The 26,362-nt window shown below is 44.4% G+C and overlaps 2 protein-coding genes across 2 annotated transcripts in view; both read left to right on the top strand.

The window, feature by feature from the left end:
- The window catches only part of LOC311310339 (pleckstrin homology domain-containing family G member 3-like), a 64,027-nt gene extending 55,592 nt beyond the window's left edge, over positions 1-8,435 (top strand). The window contains exons 15-19 of the mRNA XM_084439790.1: positions 749-1,134; positions 2,725-2,829; positions 3,472-4,835; positions 5,210-5,463; positions 5,958-8,435. Of these exons, the coding sequence (XP_084295916.1) occupies positions 749-1,134; positions 2,725-2,829; positions 3,472-4,835; positions 5,210-5,463; positions 5,958-6,931 (3,083 nt within the window). The 3' untranslated portion in view covers positions 6,932-8,435. The remainder of the gene's footprint in view (positions 1-748; positions 1,135-2,724; positions 2,830-3,471; positions 4,836-5,209; positions 5,464-5,957) is intronic.
- A 2,347-nt stretch (positions 8,436-10,782) lies between these two features.
- LOC311310867 (neuroglobin-like) lies at positions 10,783-21,736 on the top strand (the record flags this gene model as incomplete). The annotated part of the gene is made up of 5 exons (XM_084440449.1): positions 10,783-10,937; positions 14,777-14,884; positions 19,194-19,314; positions 19,886-19,966; positions 21,614-21,736. 5 exons carry the CDS (start codon positions 10,783-10,785, stop codon positions 21,734-21,736), a joined length of 588 nt encoding a protein of 195 aa, XP_084296575.1.
- Between the last annotated feature and the right edge of the window lie 4,626 nt (positions 21,737-26,362).

Genomic DNA, 26,362 nt, shown 5'->3' with positions numbered 1-26,362 from the left:
TAACATCTTTCATCGTTTTCTACTTCTCTCCTTCCGATAACGGGCGTGGATCCTGCAGCCATCCTGAAGGTAAGCCTGGAGAGATCAGTGTGGTCTCTGTGATAACGGTCTCTCTTACAGCGCCAGTCTTATCTCCTGGACGGTAATTGAGGTTAACGGCGTGGGAAAGCGTGCTACCGGGAGACAGCCGGTTAGACAGGGAACCGAGAGCCATTCCTCACATGAGCAGATGGGATTTTGACATTCAGAGGGTTTAAGTGGAGGAAGTAGTTTCATTTCCACAAGCATAGATGAAAGATTCTGTACTTTACTGTAGGTGTTAGAATCGTCAATAAACTAATGTGGTTTAATGGTTACTTTCGACAGAAGTACATTCATTTTCATCACAATGCTATATCCTATTGAAGTGCAAGTGAACTGAAATGAAAATGGGATTCATATCAAGCAGTGGTGTCTGACACAGAGATGCACTTAAGAGTGCTGGAATATGTAGAGAGTGGGTCGTATGCCCTCCTCCCTTGTTCTCTGTAAAGCGCATTGTGGTGCCTCTGGGTATGAAATGCGCTATACAAATAAAGCTTTGATTGATTGATTGAAGAGATCATTGGCACAGGGATGCATCTCCACAAAACTACTTCCTGAATGGAGCGGATTTTTACAGTGACACAAGTGTTAACCCCCTTAATATGAAGTGATTAGTATACTGTTTGGTATACTGTCTGATTACTGTGGCAAGATCAAAACACAGTGATGTGTGACCTCACACTACAGCACGCCGACAGCGAGGGGGCGTTACCCGAGGAGGCGCGCTCTATCCAAGCCGCCGCTAGCGTCAGCACGCTGGGCTCCAGTGTAGGCGAGGCCGAGGCTGAGAGGCCTAGTCTGGAGGAGGAGGAGGAGGAGGGAGAAGAGGAGGAAGGTGTTCGGGGGAGGGACTCTCTGGAGCGTCTGACCCCCAGTGACGGCGAGGAGCCCAGGGCGGGGTCACCGAGACTGACCCTGGGGGAGGGAAGTGACTCAGATGACCTACTGATGGAGGACGACCAGGTAGCGGACTTTGCCAGCTCCATGCTGGACGCCATCTCCTGCTGGCACTATAGGGCGAGGGCTTTGCTTTCCATGGGGGTCACAACGGTGAGGCACCCGCCACCATCCGCCGTCCCCTCCCCCCCCCCGCCACCATCCGCCGTCCCCTCCCCCCCCGTTTTTGGACGGGTCCAGTCGTGCGCTCGGCCAGCGGTCCACCCGGGATCGGCTCCACATGTCATAACCCACTAACGTGCCGTAACCACACGCCACTGCTGCTGGCGTCCAACGACCGCCGACTTGTGACCGATGCCCCCGTCGAAGCATAGACGCTCCATTTTGTTCAGCTAACTGATGCATGTGCTTCGTATATCAGGAGCGCCTCACTAATACGGCTCAGCTGTGCTATGTGCATGTTTGGGTGACTGTCAGTGCCTCAACAGGACATTTCAATGTTTGTTTGTTGTTGTTTTGGGGGGGTTTTTTGGGGGGGGGGGGGGTTGACAGTATCATTAAAGTTAGGATATTTTGAGGGTGCCAAAAATCATAGTCTCAGGAAATTCCAATTCAATACCAGGGTTTTTCCTGGCTCAGGATGGGTCTTTGGGGGGGTGATGTGCACACATTTTGGGGGGGAAACCTCAGTTTTATGCCGAGTATCCTACCAGCATGTACAGGACTATATTCTTCTCTGTCGTTCTGACTGAGCTCACTTTTCACAATCGTGGGAAATCTCCTGACATGACACAAAATGGATATGAAGACAAAATGTTTTAAGATACTGATAACCTGTCTATTAATGATCTCGATTACTAGTGGTCCAAACCACGGACAATGCAAGAAAGAGGGATGGGCTGCACTTGAAACAAGCTACCAGACACATTTGGAGAGGATTTGAATTGTGATTAGCATTTTGGCTCTGGTGATTTTCCTTTGGCTCTGGCTAAAATCTCTTCTGGGGCCAGAAAATCTTCTATGCAGGAAAAACCATGAAAGGGAATTGAAAGGAAGGTTATTATTACAACGTATGTAGTCCATCCTGGGTATAAACTCAACTGATGTCACTTAGTTTTCAGCTATTTTGTGTGTTTTAAACTACTGACATTTTTTCCCTGTTGTACTTTGCATAATTATTCTGCATGTAGTTCTAGCGTTCTAGTGGCATTTCTTTTTGAACTAGCCATATGCTTGTTAAAATATTGCATTTTAGCAACCGTTTCTGTGTTGTTGCTGGACTAAAGTGAATGTTTGTTGCTATATTAACAGTATTACATCACCTATATTTGCATATTCGAAGTATGTTGACAACACTGATTTGCATGTCTGCTGGGATTGATGAGCTAATTCTGTGTGCAGAGTGGGATGTTGCTCATGAAAGTTGTTATTCAACACAGGCTTTCTTGCTAATCCATTTACTGTATATGTCTGCTTGTATTTTGAGACGCAAATACTAAGTGCTCTTCATTCTGTGTACAGAGTAATGGATTTTTCACTTTTGTAATGAAAGTAATATACTGTAAGTCAGCAAACTATTAGGCCCATTGCCCAACATAACTGATTGACATACAGTATATTATATACAGTATTCATAAATGCAATCTTTTTCTGGTAATATATATCTAACAATGACATGTTATCCAAAGGATAGTAGGTTGATTCAAATTCTTAAATGTTTCTTATGTGTTTTTGATGGTGGAGGATGAAGAGGAATGCAACATCATGGAGGAAATGGAGTCCATCAGAGAGAGTGACCAGTCCTCTGGTCAGGACGTGAAGTCCGGTAAAGAGCCCACGCACATCCAGGTAAAGCACAGTAGTAGTCAAGTTGCTTGAAATGTACTTTCTACCAAAAAAATACACAAGTCTCCAAGGGAAAATCAAGCTCATGGTGTTTTCTTCATCTCAGGTTTTGAGGTCTTAAGGGTTTTGCTTTTGCCGCCTACAAGTACAATGACTCTCCTTCAGCAGGTGCTGCTGTCGATGTTCAGGGACTCGATGTTCAGGGACTCGATGTTCAGGGACGTCCGTCTCACTGCCGTCTCTTAGGGAGAGATAATGCAGCTTCTGTTCAATCTCTGTCCTCAGAAACCACCACTTTGCCCAATTGAATTTGCTCAGTGTACATAATATAAAAGCAGCTCCCTCTAGCCTGAGACAGGCCAGGTTTCGGCCATGTTCTTTTTATATAGTTGATATAAAATTGTGTCTAAACACCATTGAATACAGTGATAAGTCTGATTACCAGTAGCTGTACCCTCGACAGCAGCTACTTCCTATTTGCTTTTCATTTGGATCCATCCCACCTCCACCCCACAGTTGTCCGTTTACAGTACAAAGTACAAGTACAGTAGCTATACAATGAGACAGCGAGACGAAGAGATTTTCCTGAACTAGACAGATGAGAGAACACCGAGCACGTGTTCACAGTCTTTCCCTGTCCTTCAGCTTCCTGCGGACGAGCCGCCCCAGAGCGAGGCTTCTGTTCCTGACATCGCTGAAGAGCTTGAACCAGCTCACTCTTCAGAAACAGAGGATTCTCCTCCCAGCCCCCCCACGGTGATGTCCAGCGGCCCCCCCACAGAGTCCAGCGACCCCCCCGAGACGACCGAGGCACCCGAGCCCGAAGTGGACGCCATGAACGGACGGCCCTTAGCCTCTCCGCAGTCCGACGCGAAAACCGTGAGCAGCGGAGAATCTACAGAAGAAGAGGAGGAGGAAGAGGAGGAGGAAGAGGCAGTGAAGGAGGGTGAGGCCAGCAGCATCCTGCCGTCCTCTGTCCTGGACAAATCCGGCGCCATCGCCGGCCACTTCGCCAACAGCGCCCGGCGAGGCAGCGCGGCGGACGACGCCCGCTCACTCGGCTGCCCCTCGCCACGCTTGCTCAGCGCCACGGGGAGCCTTTGCAGCGAGCCGAGCGAGAGGATCCACCGGCTCAACAGCGTTTGCTCCGAGCCCCCGGAGAACTTCGGGGGGACCGATCTGACCTTGCTCTCGCCGAGGGACGACAGCCCCTTCGAGACGGACCGAGGCTCGTGCAGGAGGAGGGACTCCACGCTTTCCAAGCAGGACCAGCTGCTGATCGACAAGATCAAGAACTACTACGAGCACGCCGAGCACCAGGACGCTGGCTTCGGCCTGAAGCGCCGAGAGAGCCTGACCTACATCCCGACGGGACTCGTCCGGAACTCCGTCAGCCGGTTCAACAGCATCCCGACGGATGGCGCCTCTGCACAGGAGAAAGGCGCCAACCAAGCGAGTTCCTCAGCCCCGATTGCATTCTCTGTTTCCGACCCCGCCCCTGTAGACACGGACCCATCAACAGCTCCAGATAGCTGGGACCACATGGTTTCCAGTGTGTCCTTCGACTCCCTAGAGGTTGATCGAGGTAACGAACATGAGGTTTTGGTTTCAGAGCCTCGTAGATTGAAGACCAGATCACAGAGCTTGCAGGAGAGGTCTGTCCAGGACGAGGAGTTCCGGCCCTCGTCAGATATGATCAAGGTCTGGCAAAACATGGAGAGAGAGGTCACCAGATCTCAAGGAGACACCAGAGCTTCGGTGAAACTTAGAGAAAGAAGCACAAGGGTCGCCAGCCCAAACCTGGGCAGACGGAACCAAAATCCCACCAAGAACTCGTCTGGAACAGAAAATGGAGATTCCCTCGTTATCTTGGAGGAGTCTGACCTGAGCACCATCACCGAGGAGTCTACAAGCCCTTCGCCCATCAAGGTCCAGGGAACGGGGGTTAGCCGTGCAGCGAGGCTGAAGGACGCCCTCAAACCCTGGCAGGACGAGGGAAGGGTTCTCAGGTAGGGATGGAACGATAACCGGTATAACGATAAAACCGTGATTACATTTGATTACATTTATCGCAATAAAATGGTCATTAAAACCGCGTTTGATTGCCCCGCTTTTGAAAAACTCACTGTAAATACTGTCCAGCATCAGAGAAAGCTAGCAACACTCAGACACATTATTTTAATGTTTATGAAAAAAAAAAAGTGCAGCGCTGCTAATTTTATTTGTGGTTTTCAATCGAAAAATTATTTCAGCGTGTGTATCGGTAGTTTTAGAAAATTTTCAGCACATTTTACATTACCGCGATAATACTGATAACCGTGATAATTTTGGTCACTATAGATCGTGATGAGGTGTTTTCACACGGTTACATCTCTGTTCTCAGGGCACCGGTTCCCAGAGTCATCCAGCTAAGGGCTGAGAGCGCACCGGTCAGCCAAGAGCCTCAGAGCGCACCGGTCAGCCAAGAGCCTCAGTCACCGGAGGAAGCGGCCCAGAATAAAGTGCTCCATCTGGCCCGTCAGTACAGCCAACGCATTAAGACCACCAAGCCAGCGGTCCGGCCCGGCCTGGACATCCTGTTTGGCAAGAAGAACCTGCCCTGCGTGCTGGAGGAGAAGCCGGAGAAAGAGAGCTCGGGTACTTGTTTATCACCGAGCGTTGTCCATCGTAACATCTACAAAGTGGTCAGAAAACAGATTGCATGGATTGATACTCGAGTGTACAAAAGTGTCTCTTCAGTTTGGCGATCAAACTTTACTTTATTGAGTTTATTTGAGCAGGGACAGTGCATACCAATCCAGTGATAGACATGTAAGCATGAATAAAACTGTAAATATGCCAGCATTAGCAGGGTTGCTAATTTTCAGCTGCAGTCCCTGGGCTAGATGTTAAAGCATAGAAAGACATTTTGTGCAACTTCAGCAGTGCAAAGAAAATCTGAGGCACTCAAAAAGGTGGTGAAGTTAAAAAAGCCTTTATTCCAACTTGGCTATTCCATGACAATAGTCATATTGTCATATTCATCGTTTTTCAGAGTCTTAATTAGAATATTCACATTTCCAGATGCCATGCATCAATGTTGAATGAGTCTACATCCTGTTCAATCATTAAGTGTTCTTTGTGTTTTGCAGGTAAGCCCAACTTGGAGCCGCTAGCCCCGTGTGATCAGACACCTCCACCAGACGTCGGCCCCACGGAGCGGGTCCCGTCACCGAGCCCCCCCTACACCACCGCTGAGGATCCACTGGGGAGTCCACGGGTCCTGTCTCCAAGCCGAGTACCGTCCAAGACTCTGCTCAGCTCCCAGCCTCCCGAGGGCTTCCACTGGCCCGATGTAAGAGAGCTTCGCTCCAAGTACGTGGTTCTGGACGCCGACCAGACCCAGCGGCCCCCCATGGGGCGGAGCCGGTCCATTCCCGACAGGATGTTGGACTGCAGCGCCATGAGGCGTTCGAGCTGCTCCTCCAGCTTCTCTGCGTCCGTCGGGCCCGTTGAAGTCTTATCATACAGGCCGCATTTCAGCAGGGACCCTGGTCCTGGAGAAGGTAGTACGAGGATTCATCGGACCGGCTCGCTGGATCACAGATTGAGCGTCTTTCATCTGAGCGAACTGGAGAAGCTTCAGGATCAAATCCCCAATGGAGATTATTATATATCCGCACAGGCGTCACTGCCTGGCGACCCCGAGCACAAGGTCATTGTTGTAGAGAAGATTCTAGAGATAAAGGCAGAATCCACTTCCTTAGAATGTGTGAATGTGCCACCTCAGGCCGAGAAAGAGGATGTTGATGACAGCTATGTCCAGATCCGTTCTCCGACCACTAGGGAGAAAATCTCCATCATGGCCGTCATCGACCGCTGCCGAGCCTATCAGGACTCAGAGGAATATCGCCAACGGGAGGAATGTCGCCAACGGGAGGAAGGTGGGGCGAAGGCAGATTCAGCTCTTCAGAGCGTTAAGGGCAATGAGCAGGAAAGGAGTCCACATTCAAACGAGGAGGTTGACTCCTCCCAGAAAACAGCCTCCCACACCGCCAAAAAGGCAGACGCTGGTCAACAGAGCATGGTGAGGAACTTGAGAGAAAAGTTTCAGAACTTGAGGTGAACAGTAACAGTAAGCATTTTAATGTAACTTTTTTTTATTTTAATTCTAGATTCTGTTTTTGATAACCAAAACATTGTTTATGTAAATTCTGCGTGTGTCAGTTACTGTTGTTCCTCAGAATAGCACACACTGTAAGACAATACACATCGCACCTGTCAAAATTCCCCTCAAGTTTTTCTCTGGGTACCTTTGGGTTTGTCTCACAAGAAAAAAATGCTTACGGTATACTCATAACTTTGGTGAACATGTTGGCCAGTCTGCGATTAAATGATTGTTGTGTATGTGCTGTCAGACTCTGAGGCAAAAGATTCAACAGTTATAAAAGCCCAGAGATGATGTAGATGAATGTATAGAATTGGAAATATGTAAATATTTATGTACAGTGCTTAAACATTTATTTTGATTCCATGTTGAAGCACCTTCTCTGTAGCGTATTTTGCATTATAGCATGTTGCACAAATAATAGGAGTGGGTAAATGTTTAATGTACAGTATGTCCCTCTGACATAAAATGAGGTTATACTTTTTGAGACCGCACTAAATCAAACAGTTCTTGTATATACTGGATAAAACCTAATATTGTCTGATATATATAGTTAATAGGGTAATGTTTATCAACACAGGGATTTATTTAAAACAAACAGGGATGGAGTCATCTGATCCAACTGAACACACCACTTTATACGTCATCACCATTGGACAAGCCTAATATTAATGTCCAAATGAATTCAGTTTTGTTGGATCTAAAACAAATACGTACACGCCTGTACTACCATAAATAGTACGGCTATTAAGAAGATCTTGCCTTGAACTCATACCCTAGTCTGAACTAGACCGTAACTGCACATGGTTTAACCACTACAATTCTCATGGGATTATTGGTTCATATAACCTACTTTTCCTTGATTTTAAGTAATATTCAAAACCACTTGCTGATATCAAAGCGTATGTGATATTTAAGATGCTCTCTCTTTTCAGTGTAATCATCATCATCATCATCATGGATTGAAAACCTGCAATGTTGCTCCTCAGAAGTCAGTTGTATAGGTTTGATAAACGGATATGAAATGTCGATTGTTTTCTTTGATTTGGATTACCAAAACGCTTGCACAGCAGTAGATCATTTCAATTATCTGACTTAAAAGTTGAGAACTCAAGAGAAAGAACTAGATTACATGTGGACCGTAGTCAAAGGATAATCCATCATCTGCTGACACACATAATCTTCAGTATGTGTTACTTTCATTACCATGAGGCTCAACCTTACTGTTTATTTACCTCTTTATTTATTAAGCTGATGTAAATTTCATGACCATCTGTCTTTATATATCTGTGGGTATACGTGTTGAGATGTGCTGTATATACATGTTTGTTGCCCAGATTGAGCATCTATAATAAAACTGCTCATTTGTCCTGTTTCCATTGACAGTATTCACCGTATGCCACTGGAAATGCACATTCCACCATCATTCTAAGAAGTACACGCACCTTTTAATGAAACTTGTTTGTGAACTCAATGGCACGGGGCTAGACAACTCTGGCATAACAATAAATCATGTTTGTGAGAACATGACTGGTACTAGGTGATCTCATTAACCTCAATTACAACACTGCCTTTTCGTTGATAAGAAGAACGCTGCATGGCTCAGTAGAGAGTAGACAGTCATGCTTTTAACGGAGAATTGGAGCTACAGACCTCTAACGGCTGTATGGGTGCGTGAGAGAAAACCTTTTGATTCTGAATGGGTAAAGGAGCAGTGTGGAAGACGAATGTAGCATGTTGAACACCAATTAACAACTTGCACAGAAGCCTACTGTATAGCCTAAGCTTCTCTGTCGAGTGGATTTGCAGCTTGTAGGAACTCTCCCGTGTTGTGTTGTGTTTATTAGGGCCCGAGCACTGGCGGTGCGAGGCCCTATTGAATTTGTAAGGATTATTATTCTCCTACCTTCTTCTTCTCCCCAAACAAATGTCTTTTTGGCGGCCTAAACATCGATGAAAACGCATGAAACTGCAGATACGTCAGTCCCGTGAAAAATTTGATATTTCATGGGTGACGGAAACGGGTGTGGGAAAACGGCTCAAGAGCGCCCCCGGGAAGATTTAAAATGGCGAGCCCCACCTTTCAGTTTGATGTAGGCGATCGAAATTCGGTGGGCAACTTTTGACATTTTGCCATAAAACAGGAAGTCCTCATAACTCCTACATACGTTATCCAATTTTGACCAAATTGCTCAGGGTTGATGAAGGTCGCGTCCTGAACACATCTATGCATCGGTATTGAGTCATACTTATAGCGCCGCCTACAGGTCAAGCAGGAAGTCATCATAACTCCTACATACATTGTCCGATTTACACAACATTTCTCACGCTTCATCAAGGTACCGTCCTGAACACATCTATGCGTCGGTACTGAGTCACGCTTAGAGCGCCACCTTCTGGTGACAGGAAGTTTCTCTCAGTACTGGACACCGAAATGGCACACCCTTTAACGGCGCCGCACCCCCCGACACGCGTGGGGTGCGAGGGCCCGCTCACTGCTGCTGTAGCTGCTTTGGCGGCTGTAGCTCAGTCGGTAGAGCGGGTCGTTCAATGATCGAAGGGTCAGCGGTTCGAATCCCAGCTCCGACTGTCCACATGTCGAAGTGTCCTTGAGCAAGACACCTTACCCCAAATTGCTCCCAATGTGCAAGTTAGCACCTTGCATGGCAGCTGCCGCCATTGGTGTGTGAATGGGTGAATGAGAGGCCATTGTAAAGCTCTTTGAGTGCCGCTAAGATGGAAAAGCGCTATATAAGTGCAGTCCATTTACCATTCGCTGCTAGCAGCCCTAGTGTTGATTGTGTAGCTCTATGTTGGGTTTTCAGCCCCTGTGAACATGATGCTTGCTTGAACAGCAAGGTAAAGACAGCCATGCTTCCCGTGAGAGGGATGGCTATACTGTAGGTTGAGGTTCAGTTGGCATTAAGCAAATTACTGTAGATAGCCTGGTGCTTTATGTCAATAAACCAATGACGTCCATCCGTGACGATACGATACAGTAGCCTATATATAGTTTCACAGTTTAGAATAATTTACTTTGATGCAAACACAATGGCATTGATGGATGGAGGGACGAACCAAAGCATTTGCCCAGTCCTAATTTTGGCATTACTGGTCAACGCCATCCCATAATTCAAAGTTAGTATACATAACATTTTCATGGGAACATTTCTGCGCGCGCGTGTGTGTGTGTGTGTGTAGGCCCTATCCAAGCAAAGTACCCAACACAAGAAAAATAGAGACCATTATCATACATCCCATTGCTCCTGTACTGTAGCCTGCTGTAGACGTGAAACTAATCAAGTTCTGGGAAAGATAATTGCAGTTTCACAATGATATTCAAGACAATTAAAGGAGTAGTAAAGGGAAAATGCATGTTTAGCCCTGTTTTAAGGTTACTTGCCCATCCACATCCATTGTATGACGAAAACGGTGGTAGAGCAATTATCAGACTCTCGAAAATGCTAGGTTTCTCAACGTTTTGATCTGAACCATTGTATATGATCATAAGTAACCTTAAAACAGGGATAAACATGCATTTTGCCTTTACTACTCCTTTAATAGCCAAATAGGATAGATAAAGAAATATAGTCAGAAACAACCCCCCCCGCGCGCACGCACACGCACCTCTATTGCGCATCAGACTTCAGCCCGTCAATAATGTGCGCTCTCAACACACACCTTGGTTCCACGCAGAAGGACGCATGTTTTTTGAGGCGATGGAGACTTGATGAACTGCGACGCAAGCAGTGATAATTTGAACTACTTTCTCGCCTGATGTAATTTCGTGTTTTTGTCCCCCACTGGACATGGGATGCGCGATAGGTTTGGTGCCAAAGCCACTAGAAGTGAGGGATGAGGTTCCGATTGTGAATTTAAGTGAGGAACACAGAGAGAACATAAAGCACACGTGGAGAGTCATTCAAGAAGACATTGCAAAAGTTGGAATAATAATGTTTGTCAGGTGAGTGCGTTTTGTTAAAGTGCTTTGATGCCTCGAGGAAAATGCGCGCTTATTGAATTTAAACGCATTAGCATACACATTTAACGCAAAAAATGACAAACTGATTCGATCAGGAATCCATACTACTTCAGTGTTATCATATAGGACATTGTTTAGAACTAAATCCATCATGGAAACGTGCCAAAATGTATTTATAGCACACAATATCACAGTTCTCACAACAACCGCTACTCTAAACATTAAGCCAGAGACAGGCTGCGTTGATTACCCGAAACCCCAATCATTGTACAGTATGTGAATCATAGGTATTGAGTTGACGCCCCAAGTGAATTATAGATCGACCGATACTGTACACATCCAAATCTATACACAGCCGTCCCGTCTCACATCGACCTAAGGTTAAAGGTGAAGTTCAGACATCAATTGATGCCAAACGTGTCTCTAAAAGAGATGACTAGCCTATTTGGACATCACGTGGATTGGAGTTTATGATGCATAGCTAGGCTATGGTATGGAAACCGCCATTGTGTTGCCTCTAAAAATACAGGTGCATTTTTCCCATAAATATGCAAATCAATCGGCAGATAGCAGACTACGTGCAAAAGCAGATGGAGGCTCAGTATTTACATAACTAAACAGCATGGTATAGTCAAGCCCCTGTCTGTAGCTCAGGAGGTAGAGCGGGTCTTCCAACGACCGTTGGGGTCGACGCTTCGAATCCCGGCTCCTCCTGTCCACATGTCCAAGTGTCCTTGGGCGAAGACACGGAACCACTAATTGCTCCTGATGAGCAGGCGAGAACCTTGCATGTCAGCTGCTGTCATTGGAGTGTGAATGTGTGTGTGAATGTGTGTGTGAATGGGTGAATGAGAGGCCACTGTAAAGTGCTTGGGATAAAGGCACTATATAAGTGCGGCCCATTTAGCATTTACACCAAAGTAGCATTCTAAGTGAATAAATGGGTATCATTAATAATGAAAGCCAGTGAAAAGCAGGAAATCATGCGCCTGGCCAACAGTTTACAATTTTCTACCTTTTCCCTTCCAAACTGTCTGTTCCCAGAGAGAAGGAACTGGGACATCACCAATAAACCTCCACTAATGTCATTCAAGACCCATTGAAACCCAAACAAAATCTGACAAAACCCTGATTGCATTTCACCACCATGGCAGTCCTGATTGGCCGATGACAGGTGATTCATCACAGGCCCCCGACCAATCATTTAGGGTTTAATAGGCTGGCTGGACAGGACCTGAGGCATAGAGCTGTCTGCTTTAGCACCAGGTAGATGCAGCTAAGGACTCACTCGGTTATATCAAACAACTATTCAGCATGATACCCTGTTGCGATGTGTGTGTGTACGCGCGCGCGCGTGTGTGTCTACCAATTCAATGTTGCGATGTGTGTGCGCGCGCGCGTCTCCACCAATTCAATGTAAATTCTTACTTGACCTACTTACTCAAGCAAGGAGGTCATTATCAAAAAGGAGATCCACATTGACTGATACAGTATGTGAGTAAATACCCCTGCTTTACCATATTTAACATGTAGATTTAGCCATTGACAATAGTCTAATACATTAACATGACTCAAAATAGTGTGTGAAATCCAGGCCTTATTTTAAAAACACATCTGGTCATGTGACCAAGTGTGATCCCCAGTGCAATATTGTTAAAAGTTTCACACAAACGCCACTGTAGAAAGTATGAATAAAAAGCACCCGGATATTATGAGCCATTGTTATTAAAAAAAAAACTCAAATATTTAAATTAGACTAGTTGCCAGGGTGACACTGTCTCGTCTCTCATAAAAGTATTAAAAAAAAAGAAAAAAAAAAGACCAGCAGCATCAACAGATGTGAGCTCCCTGAGTGTGTGAGATCTGAGTGTGTGTGAGCTCTGAGTGTGTGTGTGTGAGCTCTCCGAGTGTGTGTGTTGTGTGGTTTACTTACAACCTCTTAACATGCAACAACGTGAGGGATGTTTACTGCATTGCAACCAGTGTCATTTCTAACAAGCTTAGTTCTATCATCACATCTCTGTCATTTTCTACTCAATCACATCGCACCAGCAGACACCAAAGACCTCACCACCCCTCTCTGTAATCAATAGCAATGATGGACGGCTTGCTGGCTGCAGAAAAAGATGGAAGTCACAACGAAAAGAAATAAGGTGAAAGCGTTAAAGGAGTAGGAAAGGGGAAATCATGTTTAGCCCTGTTTTAAGGTTACTTATGATCATATACAATTCAATTCATATACAAGTTGACAAAACTAGCATTTTTGAGAAAGTCTGATAATTGCTCTACCACCGTTTTGGTCATACAATGGATGTGGGTGGGCACCGTGAAAAATCATTCAAAAACATGTTAAACTCTCGATTTCCAAGACAAGAAACTCATCGAGGTGTTAGTTGGCGTTGACATATAATTCGCCATAAAGTAAGATTCTAGTTCATCTGGAAAGGCTTTTTTAAAATATTTAGCATAGAACTATTTAGTCGCAGCACATACGTGTGTAAACTTCAGCTTGAACTGATTCCGATCTCGCACGCATTGCCTTGAAGTAGTTCCGCTTCCTGAATCCCCTCTCCGGATTGATCTACACATCTACAACGGTCGCTACAATACAAGTCAATGGATTTAATAAAATGATCAATAAAACCCTACAGGATTCATACTCCAACGGACACCAATTACCCCCTCGGTGAGCTTCTTGCCTTTGAAATCGAGAGTTCAACATTTTCATCAACATTTACATCAACGTTTTGATCTGAACCATTGTACAGTATATGATCATAAGTAACCTTAAAACAGGACTAAACATGATTTTCCCTTTACTACTCCTTTAAATAGACTTGAATTTGGCCGACAAGTGATCCTCAGCCTCGTGAGGACCCCAGAGTGAGCCCATCCCTCCTTGAGCTCGTTAGAGAGCCCTGACCTTTACCGTCGGAGCGCTATAGCCCAGCGAGCCTTCGGCGCTCGTAACGCCACAGTGGGGCTCTCCATAATTCAGGGAGGCAGGAGATGCACCATGGGTCCCCTCAGCTCCCTCCGGCTCTGTCAAGACAGCTTTCTGTTCAATGAGTATCTAAAGGTTGGTGTGAGCAGCTCATTCTGCCGGAGGTCATTGGCCAAATCCCCCCGAGGGAGATCATTAAAGTATCAAGTACCTATATTTACCAATAGCAGAAGCTTTTGGTGTCTTGTGGTCCACAGCTTTCCTCTAGGGCTTCATGAGTGGAATAACCCTGTTCATAATGTAGCATTCGAGTATACTTGAAACACACCTGACTAAATGTAATGTAGTCTATTTCATGTTTATGCCCGTGCTATTGGGTTCCAGCCTATGAGGAAAAGTGTAGTCTAATATGCATCCCTGTTAACACTAGGATTAGATTAGCCTCCCACAGAATTAACCTCCATAACCAGGCCCATCAGTTCAACATTGGACGTTTTAACTTGGCATGACATACGTGAGTATAAACACACCTAGTTAGGCTCCGTGTGTGGCATGAGCTTTGCCCTCTGAGAGTCCTATACACTGTCAGTTGGAGTTAAGAGTAATTAATGACCCCCTGGTGACAGAGATATAGCCTAATTGGCCAATTAAAAAGAAAAATAATTTAATAGGTGGCAGAGTCACTGTCTTTTACAAATGTATTTTAAATTAATAAGTCTCTCCAAAGTTGACATGTGCTGTGAACCATGTAAACTGCAACAACAAAAAAGCCCTATTTTCCCCCACTGACTGAGGGAAATGAATTGAATATTTGTGAATCTATTAAACTAACCCGGACCTCGAGAGCTCATGGAGTGTCCCGTTGTCCTGGCAACAGGTTATTTGAGACCCATCCAGAATGCAAAGATGTTTTCTTCCTGTTCCGAGACGTGGAGGACCTGGAGCGACTCCGGACCAGCAAGGAGCTGCGCGCCCACGGCCTACGGTCAGTCACACTCTCCCGCCTCCCCGTCCGACCCCTCCGACCCCTCCGACCCCATCCGACCCCGTCCGACCCCTCCGACCCCTCCCTCCTCTCGCGCTCTGGAGACGCCATCATCAAAAACAAGCTTTGAGCGCATCGGTGTGCCTTGCGGTCGCGTAGCCCTGCCGTGAAGAGCGTTAGATTCAGAGAGCGCTTCAGATTGGATTGAAGGATCTGCCGGGCTCACACTACAGGATATTTAAAATGCACATAAGGAGAATCTTAACAGATATTCTTCTTGCGCATCTCAAACAAGCACACACAGCAAGATTTGAAAATAACGGCTCATCACACACTACAGGATCTTATCGTGCCCGAGGGAGCAACGAACCACTGGTCTCGCCGTCTCACTTGTAAAGTCGGGACGTAATAATCTTAAATATCAAACATGTTTGATATTATCGGGGCCGCCCCGATGGGTCTGCGAGCCGATCGGGAGGATTGGTTCTGTGAACCCCTCACATTACAAGATCATCTGGGCCGATTATCGGCCCCGATAGGGCTGCACGATTATGACAAAAGATAATGATTGCGATTATTGCTTCAAAATGGTAATTGCGATTAATAATTGCGATTATTTAATATATAATATTAATATATAATAACCAAAATGCTCCCAAATCACGGACGTTGATCACTTTCTTGCTACCAACTTACTGACCTCGTTTTCGCTCATTTTGTCACTACTCACGGCTGCAGGTACTCTTGAGACACTTGTCTTGACCTACTACCATCTGTCTTCAGTGAAATTGCTGCGCACAGCGCACTCAGCGGGAACGCATGTGATTGGTCAGACAGCATAAGCGCCTGTGATTCGTCCGTGTAGTCCTAGCACACTCAATTCAAAGCAAAATTATTAATCACACCGCGATTAGTTGATCGTGGAGGTCATAATCGCGATTTCGATTAATTCAAGATTAATTGTGCAGCCCTAGGCCCCAACCAACGTTCCAGACCAGATTTCTTCTCCGACTGTCGGGAGGGGTGAATCGGGGATAAATCGGCCTAAAAATCCTGTAGTCTGAGCCCGGCATAAGATTGTACAGTAAAAAGGCTAACTAGTCAAGTGTTATTATTAGTAAATAGTCCATTTGTTAGTTAGTTACTGTAGGAGTTAGAGAACGGTGCCAAGAGAGTGTGTGCTCAATACAACTGAGCCCATAGCCAGGTAACCCCGACACATTGAAATTGCTTGGCATTCTTTGATGGGTTGATATGCATACAGCAGCCAACAAACAGCCAGCAGCCAACAAACACTGGTTAAATATTCTAGCAGGCGGCCGGGAGTGCTGCGGTCACACCCCAGAGCCGAAGCCCGGTGTCCCTCTCCACCTCTCCTCGGAGAGCTGTGTGCGTGGGCACGGCTCCCCGCTGGCCAGGGAGAGAGCAGAGAACACGGAGGACTCGCTGGCCAGGGAGAGAGCAGAGAACACGGAGGACTCGCTGGCCAGGGAGAGAGCAGAGAACACGGAGGACTCGCTGGCCAGGGAGAGAGCAGAGAACACGGAGGACTCGCTGGCCAGGGAGAGAGCAGAGAACACGGAGGACTCGCTGGCCAGGGAGAGAGCAGAGAACACGGAGGACTCGCTGGCCAGGGAGAGAGCAGAGAACACGGAGGACTCGCTGGCCAGGGAGAGAGCAGAGAACACGGAGGACTCGCTGGCTCTACTTATCCCAGGAGTGGCTTTGAAAGCCCAGAGCACAGACAGTGACAGAAGCGTGGCGTGTGGAATGCCGCGTGCGATAGAGGTGGCCAATTAGGCCGGAGAGAGAGAGAGAGAGAGAGAGAGAGAGAGAGACAGAGAGAGAGACAGAGACAAACAGAGAGACAGAGAGAGAGAGAGAGAGACAGAGAGAGAGACAGAGTGTGAGAGAGAGCGAGAGCACAAAAGCAGCGAATCCAAGGCACTCTTCAAATAATTACAAGACTAATTGAAGGCTAGATCAGATCAGAACAAATAAAATCATGCCCACAGGTTTCAACCACACACATCTTTGGCCATGAAGCTACAGTTGAATTTGCCTTGAGGACTGACTGGGTTGAAAGATAACAGATCTCTTGCACCGAATGTCTTCCGAATATACAGAAGAGAACCGAATATACAGAAGAGAACCGAATATACAGAAGAGAACCGAATATACAAAAGAGAACCGAATATACAGAAGAGAACCGAATATACAGAAGAGAACCGAATATACAGAAGAGAACTGAATATACAGAAGAGAACCGAATATACAAAAGAGAACCGAATATACAGAAGAGAACCGAATATACAGAAGAGAACCGAATATACAGAAGAGAACTGAATATACAGAAGAGAACCGAATATACAAAAGAGAACCGAATATACAGAAGAGAACCGAATATACAGAAGAGAACCGAATATACAAAAGAGAACCGAATATACAGAAGAGAACCGAATATACAGAAGAGAACCGAATATACAGAAGAGAACCGAATATACAGTAGAGAACCGAATATACAGAAGAGAACCAAATATACAAAAAAGAACCGAATATACAGAAGAGAACCGAATATACAAAAGAGAACCGAATATACAGAAGAGAACCGAATATACAGAAGAGAACCGAATATACAGAAGAGAACCAAATATACAAAAAAGAACCGAATATACAGAAGAGAACCGAATATACAAAAGAGAACCGAATATACAGAAGAGAACCGAATATACAGAAGAGAACCGAATATACAAAAGAGAACCGAATATACAGAAGAGAACCGAATATACAGAAGAGAACCGAATATACAGTAGAGAACCGAATATACAAAAGAGAACCGAATATACAGAAGAGAACCGAATATACAGTAGAGAACCGAATATACAGTAGAGAACAGCAGTGGACATCCAAGTCCCTGTGGCCAATAAGATGTTGCCCAAGAACTTATTTACATCAATCAACCAACCAGTCAGTCAGTCAGTCCATCTATCTAATATATAGGCTGCTCTCTCTCAAGCTCATAGGCTGCTCTCTCTCAAGCTCATAGGCTGCTCTCTCTCAAGCTCATAGGCTGCTCTCTCTCAAGATCATAGGCTGCTCTCTCTCAAGCTCATAGGCTGCTCTCTCTCAAGCTCATAGGCTGCTCTCTCTCAAGCTCATAGGCTGCTCTCTCTCAAGCTCATTGGCGGCTACTTGAGCACATTAATTGACACGCACGCACGCACGCGCGCACACACACACACACAGAGGTGCAAACCAATCACAGGTGAAAAAGGTGACTGATTAAAAATGGCGATTTTCACCTAAAGGTGACAAGTCTGCACCCCTGACACACACACACGTGCTGCCGTTTTTTCTTTGCTGGATATTTTATCCCATGATCCTCCTTTATAGGCTCCCTGCCTTTTATCGCTGCCCTTCCCCTTGAGCAGAGCACTCCAAGACAAAAACACACATTTCCATTCAATAAACAATGAATTTGTGAGAATTACTGTCTGAACTGTATAACATTCCAAACATCAGTGTATACTGACCTCTGACCTCTGACATACGGCTTTGTCTTAAAGTGCCCTGGTTTACTTTCTACAACACAATGCAGTGGAACAGTCCCAAAATGAGGTCATTGAAACAAGGGTTGTAAATTTCAAGGAATTTCATTAATGGATAACTGTTAACCTTAACAAACGATAGTTGATTAATTGATAAGAACGTCCCACGCTGGACTGCGCTTTGCTCGCTTCATTTTTGTGTCTTTCTTCCGCTGTGTCGTTGACATTTCCCGGCGTCCCAATTATCCTTCACTACATGGCGTGGCCCTCATGTGCAGTCAGACCCTAAATCATGATTACATTTCACGCAACTCCCGTTGATAACGTTCGTAAAAAAAAAAAGAAAAAAAAGTTCCATTCCATTAACAAGCAATTAATCGAGTAACCAAATCTTGAGTAAATTCTTATCGGTAATTAATCGATAGTCGATTAACTGTTAACATCCCTAATTGAAACACCCATAGGCTCTGTGGACCAGCTCCACTACTTCCTGAAAGGAAGTGGGCATCTTTATTTCCTGTCCTATACTATTGGATTAAGTGATTTATTAGGTGTGCAGCACACCCAGCGCACACCTGATCAATCACTTAATCCAATAATATAGAACAGGAAATAAAGATGCCCACTTCCTTTCAGGAAGTAGTGGAGCTGGTGCACAGAACCTATTGATCCCATGATCTGTTCATTTAACCCACGTCTGTCACTGTTTGACCTGTCACTGTTTGACCTGTCACTGTTTGACCTGTCAACACCTCTTCTAGGATCATGTCTTTCATTGAGAAGACTGTGGCCAGACTGAACCAGATGGAGCGACTGGACCAGCTCATCTTGGACCTCGGCAAGAGCCACTATCGCTACAACGCTCCTCCCAAGTACTACTCCGTACGTCCTCCCTACGACTGGAGTTCATCTGCAGATTATGGTTCTTTGGCAAATATCAATCAAGGAGTACAATTAATTTCCACCTGAACACTAGTCTAACATTCTGTCTAGAACCCCAAAGGACAAACTGTTGGTAGTATTTTGTATTTTGAGGCTTTCTTAATGACTAATAACATAATGGAAAATGCATTCTTGATTATTGTGTGATGTTTGATCATCAGATAATACAGTGTTTGTTTATGAAGCAGTCATATCCCCCCCAGGACCCTGAATGCGTCCTCTGGGTGTATTATTATATATATAAAATGTATTATTTTTTAGGACATTTTAAAGACATTTTTAGGGCATTTTTGCTTCATTATGATAGGACAGTGTAAGGACAGACAGGAAAGCTGGGAGAGAGAAAGAGGGGAAGACATGTAGCAAAGGGCATGGGCCGGATTCGAACCCACGCCGCTGCAGTAAGGACTAGCCTTTATATGGTACGCACCCCAACCCATTGAGCTACCGGGGTGGGGCGCCCCCATAATGTATTATTATTATTAATATTAATATTCTTATATTGTTCCAGTATGTTGGGGAGGAGTTCATTCGTGCCGTTCAGCCGATCCTGAAGGATAGTTGGACCGGGGAGGTGGAGGATGCTTGGAAGGTAGAGTAAACACTTCACTAGAACATTCCACGCTCCACTAGCAACCACGACTTACAGGATGTGCAGGGCTGGCAATATATACCTCAGATCAACAGGCGGAATACTTAGTACAAAAAAAGCCTTGCATGAAGGCTGTAGGATGCCGACTGCATAGTGCTCCCCAAACTCACTCTACAGTTCTGGACTTAAATGTCCATACTTCCGTGTAATGTGAATGAATAATGTTCAAGACACATTCATGAGACGACAGTGACCTCTAGTGGACGAACGACAAATCTAAGCACCAAGGCGTTTCACGTGTTGCATCCCATTTATCTAAACATAAAACAAAGGTCGGAAATTTGTCTCTGGTAGATTTTTCCTCTGTTGTAACAATGCTTCGTGGTAATACATTTATACCGTTGGAAAGCCTGATTATTTCTCTTTTAAATGGTGCCACATTTGTGAGGAACATGCATTTGTGGGACGAGCAGCACAGCTGAGAATGTGGGGTCTCCCCATGAAAAATGACAAATCCATCAAACTAGTCAGTAGCAACAGCAGAATAAGCCGTTTGTCACTGGCAGAGAAGATCTGTCACATTTTTCATGGGGGGAAACTCAACCCACAAATGCATGTTCCTTACAAATGGGGCACCATTTCAAAGAGAAATAATCAGGCTTTCCAACGGTATAAAATGTATTGCCAAGAAGCATTGTTACAACAGAGTAATCATCTACAATATAGTACCAAACACAAATGTCCAAACTTTTTGTTTTATGTTTAGTTCCAACACCATCTGAGCCAGAATTAACTGTACTGTACACCTGGACTAAAACACAATGACAGACAGGCCTAAGAGCAACTGGAGTTCAAATAACCGGATCCTTCCACAGGACCAGAGGACGCTAATAGCTTCCAGACAGCGGGTACATCACAGCCATCTGCAGTTGTCTGAAAATCTGAAAGATGCTTCTGGATTTTCAATTAGGAAAGACACATTTGCAGAGCACAATGCACACTGTGCACTCCCCTCAGAAATACAGACTACAATAGAAGCTCGACACGTGCCACAGAGTTCCTTGTTCACTGTCAACACGTCTCAGTCAGATAGTCTGTCAGATAGTCTGTCAGACAGTCTCAGTCAGAGTCTCAATCAGACAGTCTCAATCAGACAGTCTCAATCAGACAGTCTCAGTCTCTGTCAGATTGTCACAGTCTCAGTAAGAGTCTCAGTCAGATAGACTCAGTCAGATAGTCTCAGTCAGACAAGTCTCAGTCAGACAGTCTGTCAGATAGTCAGATAGTCTCAGTCAGATGGTCTCAGTCAGATAGACTCAGTCTCATAGTCTCTGTCAGATAGTCTCAGTCAGACAAGTCTCAGTCAGACAGTCTGTCAGATAGTCAGTCAGATAGTACGACCAGAGGCAGGACTCCATTACGAAATCAAATCACATGGTAGCGGACGGTACCTACTCAACATACAGGTACAGGACCAATGTTGAGTTAGGGTTCAGGCAGGGACGCTCGGTGTGCACAGCAAATGCTCAAATCACAAATCTATTCAATAAAGGTCATTACTGTATAATATTGCTATATATATTCAACTTTCTCTGCTGTACATGTCTGATACAGTATGTCTTTCTTATCCCCTGTGACCCTTCCCAGACATTGTTTCTGTACATTACGACCATCATGAAGCAAGGGTACGAGGAGGAGGAGCAGAACCAGAAGAACGCCATGTCCACGACCACCAGAGAGAGACCAGAGAAGAGGCTGAACGCCATCTAGGACCAGGAAGCCCCAGAGCCCTCATCCTGGACATGCATGGAGCCAATAGGGATCTGAGGCCACCATCTTAACACTGACAACATATTTGAGGGAAGATACGTTTGGCCAATAAGTTTGGTCAGGATTATATGTTCTTATGTACTTCATTGTCAAATGGTTTGTGTGTTCATTTCATGCTTCTGGAAACGTACTGCAAAAATAGTCTGGATTAGATGGTGTACAAAGTTGGGTAGGATTTAGGCATAGCTGCGCTTGTACAGTATTAGATGAATAGAACTCCAAACCATTGGTCAGTAGTTACACACAATGGAATTATGTTAAACCATACACTCTGATGGACAAAGATATTGTACCAAGTTGCCTATACTGTAGTGTAATCATTTTCACAGTGAACTTTAATCACTGAACATTAATTATATTAATGTTACATTAATAATATATTAATTGCATATGTGTATTTGGATACGATATGATTTTGAATGATCTGGAAGGTACGCAAGAATAATTTGTAGATGTGTTCAATAAAGTTAAGTCAGATTTGATATACCTATTATAGAAAAGTACTACAATACTGAACCATTGGCTTCCCAGAACAATAGATTCTGTTCACATAGACACGGACAAAAAGCCTGATATAATACAGTATATGGGATATTGAGATTATTCATTTATTTCACCATTAAGGAAAAACAGAAACAGGATAACAGTAAGTGATGTATCCCACCCCAATAATCATACTTCTACTGTAAATCACAGTGCATGATGGGTAAATTAAATCTTAACTTCTGACTACTGCATCTAACGCAACAAAATAGATTTCACTTTTTTCTTTTTTAACTCAGACTCAGACTCTACAAGCTTCAATTTAGAACCAAGAAAATAAAATGTTTTGTCTGATTCATACAGGTCAGATAACCAGAGGTAACCTGGTTCGAGTATCCAAACATCTCGCTGTCTTCAAGCCTCTTCATTCGTCTCCCGAGTTAGTGTTGTTCTGTGTACAGCTTTCTGTGTCGCAAGCAGCTTTCATTAACGGTCCGCCATGTTTTCACCACCATCACCAGCAGCATTTCATGTTCTGGCGAGCCTCGTCACATTAGTCGTCACGGTGGCGTGGTTTTCAACAGCATTACGGACTCAAAGTCCCAGGTCTTTTTTTTTTGGACATCCTGGTGCAGTTTGGGAGAGGCTGAAGAGGACCCCAGCCAGCCCGAGGGAGGAGGACCGTCCCTGGGCCAGACGACTCAGAGGGAGGCCTTCTCCTTCTTGCGCTTCGCTTTCCTGTCTCTCTTCTTCAAGCCGTCTAAATGCGCCCTCAGCAGGCTGGCGTAGGCCTGGGAAGAGCAGCCCAGCCAAACGGTTACCTCCAACCAGCGTGCTAGACCACTTTTTAATCATGTAACATCTTAATTAAAACGTTAGAACAAGAATGTATCATTTGATTTAAAGAGAAGCAGTAAAAATGTGCATTGCCATGCAGGGGAGATGGGCGCCATGAATACATTTGGGTTGTTTTGATAGGGAAAGCCCAGGACAGTATACTCGCATGACACCGTTTGCAGACCTCGATCTATGGTCTACGTAAAGCCCAGCGCACACACCCTCTCAAACCAGTCGCTAGAATGATGGACTGATGGACAAGACCAACTCTGAACCAGATCTAAAAGCAAGATGGTAAAGACCAACTCTGAACCAGATCTAAAAGCAAGATTGTAAAGACCAACTCTGAACCAGATCTAAAAGCAAGATGGGAAAGACCAACTCTGAACCAGATCTAAATGCAAGATAGTAAAGACCAACTCTGAACCAGATCTAAAAGCAAGATAGTAAAGACCAACCCTGAACCAGATCTAAAAGCAAGATGGTGTGCATCTTGACCTACTCTACTCACCATCTGGAACTTTATCACATCTTTGGAGCAGACCTACAGTAAACAAAACAGAAACGATTAAATACAAAGATATAATCATGATTAATTAATTAGAAAGAGGCCAATTTCTTCAAATGCCTTTTTCTAATTTATTTTATTTTATAGTTTAATATATATACTTTATATAGCCCATATACTTTTTTTGGGGGGGGGAGGGGCTTTTTCTCAATATTCTAATTAATCTCATATTCATTAAACACTTACCACTGTGCAAATTCTTTTCTTAGCGCCTGCGGCCCTCAGGATGCATTTAGTGTCACATGGTTCAAACGTGTCCGGCGTTCCTTTCCTGGGTTTGGGTTTTGTCCGTCCATCATCTGCCAATTAAACACCAGTCTTCAATAAAGCTTCAACTTCAAACAGCCTAGTGTACATGTTTGTTTAATCTGAGGAAGATTCCTTCTGCAAACCTTCCCACAGCTCCCAATTAGGCAGGTGTTGTTCATCAAGGTATTTCCAATTAATTGGAAATAAACTAATTAGCCGCGCGTTCTCATTAACATTCCAGCAGCTAAAAAGGCAACAGACTCACATTTTTTCAAAGTTATGTACACAGTCCCCGTTGATCTGCACTTCTGGAATAGTCGCGTCAACTCCATTAAAAACTGTAAATGAAAGCAAGGTAAGATGGTCAGAAATGTGAATGCCAGTTCGCAACTTCGACGTAGTTGTAGACTAATTAGGATCCACAAAACGCTCACCGAGTCTTGTTCCAACAGAACCATGGCGGGTTATTAACACACTCACTCAGGTAGGTTGAGCACTCACACGGGCCCCTTCTTACTAATGAGAGCCTGGTGACACGAGACTGAGAGGCCTGCAAAATGAACTGTGTGCCACCTATAGGTGACCTGCTGATGACCTGTGACCTGTATGACGGTCAGTTATCGTGCTCACGTGTTCCTTCCGGTCAGTCAAATATAAAACGAATGGATTATTTGAATGCCATAAATTTGTGACCACATCGTCAAATAAAAAGAGCTTGCCCGTTATGCATGAAATTAGTTTATTACAAATGATAACATGGAGATACAAATAATTTGATGATGCACACATTGGCGATAAGTCCCAAGACATCTGCAAATTAATATTCACAAAATAATAAATAATTCTGGAAGAACATAACTTAATTCAAAAACAACATTCTAGCCTTCGGTATAATGGTTTTGTACATTTACATATACACAACACATCACGAACAGTTTGGTTTGCGGTTGATTTTCCTTCTAATCATCTTCTAGTACAGCAGATATGAGTTGCATGCATTGAAACACAAGTAAAACAGAAACAAACAACCAAGTGGCATCACATTAGCCTATCAGATGCCTGTTCTGGGTAGGCATCATCATAGCATTAGCCTATCAGATGCCTGTTCTGGGTAGGCATCATCATAGCATTAGCCTATCAGATGCCTGTTCTGGGTAGGCAATAAATAAATACATTCTCAATGGCTTCAGGTGAACCATGGCACCATTGATGACTGCAAAAAAACACCACCAACTAAAAATGCATTCACTGTAGCATAGATATAGTCTCTTGTAGGCAGGTCACTGTAACTGATTTGCCCTACCATAGCCTGCCCTTGTAAGCTAAAACATTATAAAATCTACATTTCAGCCACGAGTCATTAACTGTACTATTTGATTTCATTTTACATACTTTAATCAGATGCACCGTGTTACATGAGGTGCATCTCAAATGAAAAAGTGCACATTTGGTGAACTAGTCTGGACTCTCACCGAACTAAACTAGCTATGGTTCACGTGCACGTTCACAAAATAATTAAAAAATATGTTTGAACCTTCTTATTCTTTACCTTTCATACATCTATACAGCATTCATCACATAGAATGTCATAACCCATAACATCACATAACATGTCATAACCCTAATCTGTCTTTGCAGGGGCAACATTGGCTCAGCACACAACAACAAAATAACTCAGTGATGCTCAAACTTAAAGTAGGCTAGTTTTCCCCCCCCTAGTATGTGAATGGAAAAGTATGTCTGTATTATTAATGCTCAGGTATTATGTGCAATTTGAACTGGTTAAAGTCACTCATCAGTTGAAATACAGTACCAACCATTCACTCCGTTGAATTTCTAGCTTTTCTTGTACTTTATCACATACCTACGTGTCTGTAAACATTCAAAAGGATACTGTACACACACATTTGACTTTGAGGTTCCCAACTCCAACCGTTCAGAAAGGTAGTATCTTTGTCTGCTCTGTCTTCTTCTATGGTGTTCTACTGTAGACGCCATTTTGGGGCCTTCTACTGTGTTCAACTGTAGACGCCATTTTGAGGCCCAAACCTACAACCTGTAACATTCGACCACTCACTATTCTAACATACTCTATGCACAACATTCAGATAAAACAACTCCCAAGCATTTCACAATATCAGACAATCGTATTATGAGGGGGGGAAAAAACAGTTGCGATTGGTATTGATGGTTGCTTTTACAGTGGGTTCCAGTCAAGAACATTCAATTGATTGATTTTCCAGGACAGGTAAACCCTGTCCATACCCACTATACCGTGGATGTTGTTCCCTTAACCCTTAAGGTGCCAGTGAAGCAGACCTGTGGGGTTTCTCATCAACACTTTGTGGTGTTTCTTTATGAGTACTGTATGTATACGGACACAAAAAGGGACTTGGATAAGCCTTGGCAGGGTTGCCTGTCCTGTTCAC

Source organism: Borostomias antarcticus, assembly GCF_949987555.1.
Source record: "Borostomias antarcticus genome assembly, chromosome: 6".
NCBI classification, from domain to species: Eukaryota; Metazoa; Chordata; class Actinopteri; order Stomiiformes; family Stomiidae; genus Borostomias; species Borostomias antarcticus.
Note: the sequence above shows the minus strand (reverse complement) of the source record. Positions and strands in the feature narration are given on the sequence as shown.